This window comes from Schistocerca serialis, chromosome 1, assembly GCF_023864345.2.
Source record: "Schistocerca serialis cubense isolate TAMUIC-IGC-003099 chromosome 1, iqSchSeri2.2, whole genome shotgun sequence".
Taxonomy (NCBI): domain Eukaryota; kingdom Metazoa; phylum Arthropoda; class Insecta; order Orthoptera; family Acrididae; genus Schistocerca; species Schistocerca serialis.
In genome coordinates, this window is record NC_064638.1 from 666,938,099 (window position 1) to 666,950,581 (window position 12,483).

Genomic DNA, 12,483 nt, shown 5'->3' on the forward strand with positions numbered 1-12,483 from the left:
CACCTCATGTCGCTCGCCCAGTGAAAGATCTGCTTCACTGAATCTTCCACGAACTTGTCTTCGAAGGTGTTTTTAGATGGATGACCTGCAAGATCACCTGATCTGAATCCTTGTGACTTTTGTCTCAGTGGCTGTCTAAAAGAACGTGTTTACCAGGGACACGTTCGGTCCTTACCTGATCTGAAAGCCAGCATACAGGAACACGTTGCTTAGATTCCTCCGTAACTGCTGTGAGCAACTGTTGACCACATCGTTTGAGCGATGCAGCATCTCGTCGACTTCTTCGGTGTACATAATGAACAAACTATGTAAGTGGTGGTTAATAGTGTAATCAACGTTATGCCTTTCTCACTTGTTTAGCCTTGACCTATACGTACCGTTCCTAATCCATTACTTCTGAGAATATTTCTATACGTCTTTCTTGCATTGAAAGCGCCAGATTTGCACCTGGTGGCCACTATTGGAACTAATTCGTTTCCAGCATGAATATGTTCCGCGTTAAAGCATTGTAATATCTAACAAATCTCGCTGCCATGTGATAATCACACCCCACACTGGATCTCTGTGAATAGCTCCGCTTTAATTATAACCACGCGGTATATCCAATAACTAATGGAGAACATTTATTGCAGAGAGATAAAAGAAGTTGGCACAGAAGGACAATTCGTGGCGGGCCACATAGACAGTGAGAAGATAGATAACAAAAAAACTCACATTTTTTGTATGATTTATAGTTATCTGTGTTCATGCGCGATGACTGTCTCAACTTGCGCTCTGTTGGGTCCACGCACTTCCGCAAACACGCACGACGCAAACTGCGCAGCACGTGTCTCTGCCCCAGTATACCCCAGCATCAACGCGCATGCGCAACGCCCGTAGATGGGCTGTGTGGGACGGGAAGTGGGGGTAGCGAAGAGCGCGTGCAGAGTTGGCGGGAGGCCGGCGGAAGCAGTCAGTGTGCCCTCTGCCGGCAGCGAGCAATGATGCAGGGGGAGTGGCGCGTGGTTCCCGTATTGGCGGCGCTGGGCGCGACCGCGATCGTCGTGTGCTCCAGCTGGCCGCTGGCGATGCACCTGTTGCTGCGCGCGGTCGCCTTGGCGGTGCTGGGGCTGGCCGTGGCCTACCACAGGCGTCTCAGGATCATCCTCACCGTGCTGCCCAGGGACCTCAGGTGAGAGCACCAGCACCGGCTGCACTAAACGCCCCGCGTCCTGCCCTGTTGACAGCCAGCGGCGGCTGTTCACACCAGAGTGACGTTCCCTTCCCACATGTGCTACCCGACCAAGATATTATTGCATTTGGCATTCCGTGGCGATTGTCGGAAACATGCGATGAGGTGACAGCAAACAAGTACATTAATGGTTAAGGAAAACGCACCACACTTTGAATGCTGTCAGAACACTTGTACATACACTGATGAGCCAAAGCATTATGACCGCATGCCTAACAGCTTGTTGGCCCGTCTTAGGATATGTCACTGATTCTGAGTGTCAGGGATCCGACATTTTGTTGGTAGGTATCAGGCATTAGAAGCCTACGCACAGGTCATGCAAAGGGCCGCTGATTTGCGTACGTCATGATGGCGCCCGATAGCGAACTAGGTAGGTTCCCTAGGATTTACATCAGGCGAATTTGGCTGCCGAGACATCAACTGAGTTCACTGTAATGCTCCTCAAACCACAATTATAATGCTAAAAGATGATATCGCCATCGAGGAAGACATCTACATCTACACCCATACTCAGCAAGCCACCTGACGGTGTGTGGCGGGGGTACCTTGAGTACCTCTATCGGTTCTCCCTTCCATTCCAGTCTCGTATTGTTCGTGGAAAGAATGATTTTCGGTATGCCTATGTGTGGGTTCTAATCTCTCTGACTTTATTCTCATTTTGTCTCTTCGCGAGATATACGTAGGAGGGAGCAATATACTGCTTGACTCCTCGGTGAAGGTATGTTCTCGAAACTTCAACAAATTTCAGCTACTGAGCGTCTCTCTTGCAGAGTCTTCTACTGGAGTTTATCTATCATCTCTGTAACGCTTTCGCGATTACTAAATGATCCTGTAACGAAGCGCGCTGCTCTCCGTTGGATCTTCTCTCTCTCTTCTATCAACCCTATCTGGTACGGATCCAACACTGGTGAGCAATCTTCAAGCAGTGGGCGAACAAGCGTACTGTAACCTACTTCCTTTGTTTTCGGATTGCATTCCCTTAGGATTCTTCCAATGAATCTCAGTCTGGCATCTGCTTTACCGACGATCAACTTTATATGATCATTCCATTTTAAATCACTCCTATTGCCTACTCCCAGATAATTTATGGAATTAACTGCTTCCAGTTGCTGACCTGCTATATTGTAGCTAACTGATAAAGGATCTTACTTTCTATGTATTCGCAGCACATTACACTTGTCCACATTGAGATTCAATAGCCATTCCCTGCACCATGCGTCAATTCGTTGCAGATCCTCCTGCATTTCAGTACAATTTTCCATTGTTACAACCTCTCGTATACCACAGCATCATCTGCAAAAAGCCTCAGTGAAGTTTCGATGTTATCCACGAGGTCAATTATGTATATCGTGAATAACAACGGTCCGACGACACTCCCCTGCGGCACAATACATCAAGCATGAAGGGACGCGGGTGGTTTGCAGCTGTCAACTTGTCTTCGATTACTGCCACAGGTCCCATACAAGCGCAGGAGAATGTCTCCCGTAGCATAGAACTACTACTCCCACCAGCACGTGACCGTGGTGCGCTGTACGTTTCGAAACGCCGTTCACTGAGATGACTGCGTTTGTGGAGACGACCAGCGACATAGTGTGGCAAAAATGTGATTCACCCGAAGAGCCGACACATTTCCACTGATCGGCGCTCGGATCCCGATGGTCACGTGCCCATGCCCAAGTGTAATTGAGGATGTCTTTGGGTCAACATGTGAACAAACTGAGCTGGTCTGCTGCGGAACTCGTATGTTCAACGTACGATGAACGTTGAGCTCCGAAACACTTGTGTGTGCACCAGCATTGTGGTCTTTCGGCAGAGATGCCACCTGTCCTACTTCACGAAGCAGACAAGCCTCCGAACGGCACGTTCTGTGAAGAGTAGTGGACGTCCAACCATTTAGCGCCTAGTCGTAGTTTCACTGACCTGCCACTCTCCATAGATGCTCACGACAGTAGCACGTGAACATTCGAGATACTCGTTCACAGAATGTGCGGCCAGCTGCTGTGGCCGAGCGGTTTCTAGGCGCTTCCACGCGCCTGATACAGTCGCAGGTTCGAATCCTTCGCTCCCTGTATTTTACTCTTGCTACCTTCAGACTTTCAAAGAGGGTATTCCAGTCAACATTGTCAAAAGCTTCCTCTAAATCTAGAAATGCTATGAGCTGACGTTTGCCTTTTCTTAACCTATCTTCTACAATAAGTCGTAGAATCAGTATTGCCACGAGTGTTCCTACATTTCTCTGGAATCCAAACTGATCTTCCGGAAGGTCGGCTTCTTCTAGTTTTTTCCATTCTTCTATATAGAATTCGTGTTAGTATTTTCAAACCGTGATAACCCACGATTGGCCCAGGTGCAGTAAAGTTGTGGTAGAGTAATAGGTCAGTCGAGAGAGCAAATTCTTTCAATTGACGCTGCTGCTAGTAGTACTGAAATGTCTCACAGCAAACGTCTATTTTATTTTATTTATTTATTTATTTATTGTTCCGTGGGACCAAATTAAGGAGAAGTCTCCATGGTCATGGAACGAGTCAATACATGAAATTATAACACGATATTAGAAACAGATAAAATGAAATATAAAAAGTCATATTCAGGTGACAAGTCGTAAGTTTAAATGAAGAAAATCAACAATGTAGCACTGGAATTTGCTTAATTTTTTAGCTCTTCCAGGAGCTCCTCGGCAGAATAGAAGGAGTGAGCCATGAGGAAACTCTTCAGTTTAGACTTAAAAGAGTTTGGGCTACTGCTAAGATTTTTGTGTTCTTGTGGTAGCTTATTGAAAATGGATGCAGCAGAATGCTGCACTCCTTTCTGCACAAGAGTCAAGGAAGTGCATTCTACATGCAAATTTGATTTCTGCCTAGTATTAACTGAGTGAAAGCTGATAACTCTTGGAAATAGGCTAATATTGCTAACAACAAACGACATTAAAGAAAATATATACTGTGAGGGCAATGTCAGAATTCCCAGATTTTTGAATAGGGGTCGACAAGAGGTTCTCGAACTTACAACACATATAGCTCGAACAGCCCGTTTTTGAGCCAAAAATACCCTTTTTGAATCAGAAGAATTACCCCAAAAAATAATACCATACGACATAAGCGTATGAAAATATGCGAAGTAGACTACTTTTCGTGTTGAAGTGTCACTTATTTCAGATACTGTTCTAATGGTAAATAAAGCAGCATTTAGCTTCTGAACAAGATCCTCGACATGGGCTTTCCACAACAGCTTACTATCTATCCGAACGCCTAGGAACTTGAACTGTCCCGTCTCGCTTATAATATGCCCATTCTGTCTGATCAAAATATCGGTTCTTGTTGAATTGTGAGTTAGAAACTGTAAAAACTGAGTCTTACTGTGATTTAGCATCAAATTATTTTCCACAAGCCACGAACTTATTTCATGAACTACATTATTTGTTACTGTTTCAATATTACACACAAGATCCTTCACTATCAAGCTGGTGTCATCAGCAAACAGAAATATTTTTGAATCACCTGTAATACTAGAAGGCATATCATTTATATAAATAAGAAACAGCAGTGGCCCCAGCACCGACCCTTGGGGAACGCCTCACTTAACAGTGCCCCATTGGGACTGAACATCACTACCACTCTCAATATTGCGGGGAATTACCCTGTGCTTTCTGTTCTTAAAGTAAGAGGCGAACCAATTGTAAGCTACTCCCCTTACTCCATAATGGTCAACTTCTGCAGTAATATTTTGTGGTCAACACAGTCAAAAGCCTTCGTTAAATCAAAGAAAACACCTAGCGTTCGCAACCTTTTATTTAATCCGTCCAAAACCTCACAGAGAAAAGAGAATATAGCATTTTCAATTGTTAAACCATTTCTAAAACCAAACTGAACATTTGACAGCAAATTATGTGAATTTAAATGCTCCAGTAACCTTGTATATACAACCCTCTCGATATCTTTAGCAAACGCCGACGGCATAGAAATAGGTCTATAATTGTCAACATTATCAATGTCTCCCTTTTTATAAAGTGGCTTCACTACCGAGTACTTTAATCGGTCAGGAAACCGACCACTCCTAAAGGAAAAGTTACAGATATGGCTGATAACTGAGCTAACATACATAGAACAATACTTCAGTATTCTGCTAGATACCCCGTCATATCCATGAGAGTTCTTGGTCTTTAGTGATTTAATTATTAACTCAATCTCCCTCTTGTCAGTATCATGGAGGAGCATTTCAGGTAACAGTCTCGGAACACTTTTTTCTAAGAGCGCCATATGATTCCCTGTTGGGACTAGGTTTCTATTTAGTTCACCTGCTATATTCAGAAAGTAATTATTAAATACTGCACATATATGCGACTTATCAGTAACACGGACATTCCCACTACGCACTGATTCTATATCCTCGACCTGTCTCTGCAGACCAGCAACTTCCTTTACGACTGACCATATGGTTTTAATTTTATCCTGAAACTTAGCTATTCTATCTGCATACCACATACTTTTTGCCTTCCTAATAACATTTTTAAGCACCTTACAATACTGTTTGTAATGGGCTGCTGCATTTAGATTTTGACTGTTTCTAACGTTTTGATATAATTGCCACTTTGTTCTACAAGATATTCTTAACCCTCTAGTCAGCCACCCAGGCTGCCTGTTTGTGCTATTACACTGTTTTAAACGTTCTAACGGAAAGCAACTTTCAAAGAGCATGAGAAAAGTCTTGAGAAAAGCATTGTATTTATCGTCTACTGTATCAGCGCTATAAACATCTTGCCACTCTTGTTCCTTTATAAGGTTTACAAAGGTCTCTACAGCAACTGGATCAGCTTTCCTGAACAGCTGATGACTATATTTAACACGTGTTGCAGCACAAAAATCTTTTAAAGTTAAAATTTGTGCATCATGATCTGATAGGCCATTCACATTTTTGCTAACAGAATGCCCTTCTAGTAATGAGGAATGAACAAAAATGTTGTCTATGGTTGTTCTACTGTTCCCTTGCACTCTACTTTGCACCTTCTTGTGCTATGCACCTCCCGTAAATGACTGGTGTTTTTACGGATTACGAAATTTTTCCCTGTTTGTAATGGCCTTCGGTTAAATGACCACACAGCAACAAATCTGTTCATTAGACAAACCTTGTTGCTTAAATCACGCTATAAAGGTGGGACTTTTAGGGTGTGGGACGAGTCAAGTTACATAACGTAGTAACAGAAGTCACCGCTCCTGGCTCTCTCTGCAAAGTATACCAACAGCAAGTTACGACTAGCATTAATTTACTCAAACGGATAATTGTAATTGCTTCTAGATTACTTTATGTACGCAGAGCCAAGTTATTATGGTCACGGGAGGACGACGGTTCGCCGGAGTGGCCGAGCGGTTCTAGGCGCTTCAGTCCGGAACCACGCTGCTGCTACGGTCGCAGATTCGAATCCTGCCTCGGGCATGGATGTGTGTGATGTCCTTAGGTTAGTTAGGTTTAAGTAGTTCTAAGTTCTAGGGGACTGATGGCCTTAGATGTTAAGTCCCATAGTGCTCAGAGCCATTTGAATCATTTTTGACGACGGTTCAATCCCGCGTCCGGCCATCCTGATTTAGGTTTTCCGTGATTTCCCTAAATCGCTCCAGGCAAATGCCGGGAAGCTTCCTTTGAAAGGGCACGGCCGACTTCCTTCCCCGTCCTTCCCTAATCCGATGAGACCGATGACCTCGCTGTTTGGTCTCTTTCCCCAAACAACCCAATGGTCACTGTTAATTCCTCAAGTAGCCAGAATGGAAACAAGCTGCCTAAAAGTTTTACGTCAAGTTTATTTTTTAAATAAAATTTTTTAGTCAAGACATCAAATGAATAACATTAAACGACTGGTTACTGCTGATTATATAGTCATCTTGAGATCGATTATAAAAACGTGTAGCGTCTGCTTGCTAAACGAGGCTAAGAAACATCTACATCACAGTGCGCAGTCATGTAACATGTGTCCAAATAAAATAATAGCATATACTATTGAGATAAAATATTAGTTATTCCTGGCCCATCTGAAGAGTCCGCATTGATATACATTATTTTGCATACAATGTGCAATATTGGTGTACAGATACTATATGTAGAATACCGTATATCAGTGCCGACTGTTAAGATGAATACCTAATATTTTCTCAGTTGCATATATCATTACTTTATTGAGATACGTCTCTTACACTAGCGTCCACTGTCATTCACATGTTGTCTTAGTCTCATTTTAAGAGTAGACACTACACATGTTTTTATAATCGACCTGAAGATGGCTGTATAATAAGCTGAAACTAGTCATCCTTGTTATTCATTTGCGACCTTGACTTTGAGAAGATTTTATTAAAAAATGTTTAGCTTCATGCACTATTAGCGCATTGGTGGTTTTATAGGTGTTACATTGTGGCCTATGGCATATTTCTGAGCCTAATGTTTAGTTTCCTAATGCTGGAGACATCATCAGTTGCTATAAAGACTGGGAGGGCACTTTCAGACTTAAACAACATCAGCAAGCCCAAATGTTTAACGCCATATATACACTGAGGTGACGAAAATCATGGGATAGCGATATGCACATATATAGATGGCGGCAGTATAGTTACACAAGCTATGAAAGGACAATGCATTGGCGGAGCTGTCATTTGTACTCAGTTGATTCATATGAAAAGGCTTCCAACGTGATTGTGGCCGCTTGACGGGATTGAACAGACTTTGAACGCGGAAGGAGCTAGACGCGTGGGACATTCCATCTCGGAAATCGTTAGGGAATTCAATATTCGGAGATGCACGGTGTCAAGAGTGTGCAGAGAACACCAAATTTCAGGCATTACCTCTCACTACGGACAACGCAGTGGCCGACGGCCTTTGCTTAGCGACCGAGAGCAGCGGTGTTTGCGTGGAGTTGTCAGTGCTAACAGACAAGCAGCACTGCGGTAAATAACCGCAGAAATCACAGTGGGACGAACGACGTTAGGACAGTGCTGCGAAATTTGGCGTTAATGAGCTATGGCAGCAGACCGCCGAGTCGAGTGCCTTTGCTAACGGCACGACATTGTCTGCAGCGCCTGTCGTGGACTCTTGGCTATAACGGCTGGATCCTAGACGATTGGGAAACTGTAGCCTGGTCAGATGAGTGCCGATATCAGTTGGTGAGATCCATTGGTAGTGTTGGAGTGTTGTGCAGATCGCATGAAACAATGCACCGAAGTTGTTAACAAGACACTGTGCAAGCTAATGATGGCTCAATAACGGCGTAGGTAGTATTTTACATGGAAGGGACTGGGTCCTCTGGTCCAACTCAACCCATCATTGACTGGAAATGGTTCTCCTCGGCAACTTGGAGACCTATTGCAGCCATTCATGGACTTCGTCTCCCAAAAAACGATGTACTATGTCGCCGGAGCACAACTGTTCACGATTGGCTTTACGACCGTTCCGAACAATGCGATTGCATGATTGGTTACTCTGATCGCCCGACATGAATTCCAGCGAATAGGTTAGGTTAGGTTAGTGGTGTTTAACGTCCCGTCGACAACGAGGTCATTAGAGACGGAGCGCAAGCTCGGGCTAGGGAAGGATGGGGAAGGAAATCGGCCGTGCCCTTTCAAAGGAACCATCCCGGCATTTGCCTGAAACGATTTAGGGAAATCACGGAAAACCTAAATCAGGATGGCCGGAGACGGGATTGAACCGTCGTCCTCCCGAATGCGAGTCCAGTGTGCTAACCACTGCGCCACCTCGCTCGGTCCAGCGAATATTTAGGGACATTATCGAGAGCAATTCGTGCACAAAATCCTGCACCGGCAACACTTTCCTAATTACGGGCGGTTATAGAGGCAGCATGGCTCAATATTTCTGCAGGGGACTTCCAACGACTCGAGTTCACGCCAGGTCGAGTTGCTGCAGTACGCCAGACAAAAGGTCAGACACAATGTTAGACGGTATCCCATGAATTTTGTCACCTCAGTGTATGTACTTTTAAGTTCGAAATAATTACCTGAGTCTTTATAGTCCGCGACGTTGTCTCCAGCATTAGGGAAGGAGACATTAAGTCCAGAAATATGTCATAGATCTAGACTTAATGATCATGAACCAAAACTCGCCAAGGACCCCAACGCCGACCGTGAAAACCTCCATTATATGGTTATGACCGATTGCTCAATAGCGCACTCGTCCACTCTCGATCGCAATGCAGCTGTGAGTCCGGGTGGCGTGGATTGGACAAGTCATCGGTAGGCTCCCGGAGGTACGTGGCACCTGATGTCTACGCACAGGTTACACTATTTCCATCAGTAAAGGGCCGGGGGCTGGGGGGCGCAGAGCAGATGTCCAATAGCGTCCCACATGTTTTCCGTTGGGTTCAGGTCAGCCGAATCTGGTGGCGGAGACATCAACTGGAGTTCTCTATAGAGCTGCCCAGAACAATGTAGCGCGATTCTGGCCTTGTGAGATGGACAGTTATTCTGGTGGAAGACTCCATCGCCGTCGGGGAAGACATCAAGCATTAAGAGCTGTAGGTGGTCTGCAGTAATGTTCACGGAGTCCGCAGCCCATGGTGTCTTCGGTTACTATAGGAGGTCTCATTTTGTAGAAGGCTAGGTGGATGTCCCCCACAGGATGTTACCTACTCCACTAACCTGCGCCAGTTGGGCAGGACATGTTCCGAGCAGCCATTCACCTGGATGACGGCATATCTGCACACTGTCAGCCTCGTTAACACGAAACATGATTCATCCGAACGCGCAACACTTTTCTATTGCCCACGGCCCAAACTCTATGAACCCGTGTCCGTTGCAGTGGTAATTGCCGCTATCATTAGAAACAAGCCACTCCACTGAGTTTCCTCCTATAATACGCAGTTGCTGTTTCATCTAATACTTCAAACAAATTATGTTTCTTTACACTGTCGCTGTCTGCGTAATGGCAAAAAAATGTTCATATGTGTGTTAAATCTGATGGGACTTAACTGCTAAGGTCATTAGTCCCTAAGCTTATACACTACTTAACCTAAATTATCCTAAGGACAAACACACACACCCATGCCCAAGAGACCAGCCGCACAGTCCATGACTGCAGCGCCCTAAACCGCTCGGCTAATCCCGAGAATGGCAGATTCAGGATCTATCTAGTACAAAAATTAACAGTTACGCGGAATTTACTTTATTCAGCTCCGGCATTTAATAAAAGCCCATGTCAAACGATTATCTTCCTCAGTCACCCTTTTAATTTCATCTCACGGCGCGTTTCCAGAGTTTCTCTCATCTTCAAGTGGAACAGTGATATCACGTTACATATTTGCTAGCTGGATGCTGCCCGTCGTTTTTTGTGGTTTCATTTTGAATCTGTTCCCAGTGCACAGAACTCTGCGTTTCGTCATAAATATACAGGGTGGTCCATCGATAGTGACCGGGCCAAATATCTCACGAAATAAACTACAAAGAACGAAACTCGTCTAGCTTGAAGGAGGAAACTAAATGGCGCTATGGTTGGCCGCTAGATGGCGCTGCCATAGGTCAAACGGTTATCAACTGCGTTTTTTTTTTTAAATAGGAACCCCAATTTTTTATTACATATTCGTGTAGTACGTAAAGAAATACGAATATTTTAGTTGGACCACTTTTTTCGCTTTGTGACAGATGGCGCTGTAATAGTCACAAACGTATAAGTACCCGGTATCACGTAACATTTCGCCAGTGCGGGCAGTATTTGCTTTGTGATACATTACCCGTGTTAAAATGGGCCGTTTACCAATTGCGGAAAAGGTCGATATCGTGTTGATGTACGGCTATTGTGATCAAAATGCCCAACGAGCGTGTGCTACGTATGCTGCTCGCTATCCTGGACGACCCGTTCGCCGGATAGTTACGTTATTTAAGGAAACAGAAAGTGTACAGCCACGTGTGAAACGTCAACCACGACCTGCAACAAATGATGATGCCCAAGTAGGTGTTTTAGCTGCTGTCGCGGCTGATCCGCACATCAGTAGCAGACAAATTGCGCGAGAATCGGGAATCTCAAAAAAGTCGGTGTTGAGAATGCTACATCAACACGATTGCACCCGTACCATATTTCTATGCACCAGGAATTGCATGGCGACGACTTTGAACGTCGTGTACAGTTCTGCCACTGAGCACAAGAGAAATTACGGGACGATGACAGATTTTTTGCACGCGTTCTATTTAGCGACGAAGCGTCATTCACCAACAGCGGTAACGTAAACCGGCATAATATGCACTATTGGGCAACGGAAAATCCACGATGGCTGCGACAAGTGGAACATCAGCAAACTTGGCCGGTTAATGTATGGTGCGGCATTATGGGAGGAAGGATAATTAACCCCCATTTTATCGATGGCAATCTAAATGGTGCAATGTATGCTGATTTCCTACGTAATGTTCTACCAATGTTACTACAAGATGTTTCACTGCATGACGGAATGGCGATGTACTTCAAACATGATGGATGTCCGGCACATAGCTCGCGTGCGGTTGAAGCGCTATTGAATAGCGTATTTCATGACAGCTGGATTGGTCGTCGAAGCACCGTACCATGGCCCTCACGTTCACCGGATCTGACGTCCCCGGATTTCTTTCTGTGAGGAAAGTTGAAGGATATTTGCTATCGTGATCCACCGACAACGCCTGACAACATGCGTCAGCGCATTGTCAATGCATGTGCGAACATCACGGAAGGCGAACTACTCGCTGTTGAGAGGAATGTCGTTACATGTATTGCCAAATGCATTGAGGTTGACGGACATCATTTTGAACATTTATTGTATTAATGTGGTATTTACAGATAATCACGCTGTAACAGCATGCGTTCTCAGAAATGATAAGTTCACAAAGTTACATGTATCACATTGGAACAACCGAAATAAAATGTTCAAACGTACCTACGTTCTGTATTTTAATTTAAAAAACCTACCTGTTACAAACGGTTCGTCTAAAATTGTGAGCCATATGTTTGTGACTATTACAGCGCCATCTATCACAAAGCGAAAAAAGTGGTCCAACTAAAACATTCATATTTCTTTACGTACAACATGAATATGTAACAAAAATGGGGGTTCCTAGTTTAAAAAACGCAGTTGATATCCGTTTGACCTATGGCAGCGCCATCTATCGGGCCAACCATAGCGCCATCTGGTTTCCCCCTTCAAGCTAGACAAGTTTCGTTCTTTGTAGTTTTTTCGTTTGGCGCTTATTTCGTGAGATATTAGGCCCGGTCACGATCAATGGACCACCCTGTATATTTTT

At 44.4% G+C, this 12,483-nt stretch overlaps 1 protein-coding gene across 1 annotated transcript in view; it reads left to right on the top strand.

Annotated features, from left to right (window-relative positions):
• Nucleotides 1-955: 955 nt before the first annotated feature.
• Nucleotides 956-12,483, top strand: part of LOC126479821 (long-chain fatty acid transport protein 4-like) — a 329,898-nt gene continuing 318,370 nt past the window's right edge. Inside the window, exon 1 of the mRNA XM_050103817.1 lies at nt 956-1,171. Coding sequence (XP_049959774.1) covers nt 981-1,171 — 191 coding nt within the window. The 5' untranslated portion in view covers nt 956-980. The remainder of the gene's footprint in view (nt 1,172-12,483) is intronic.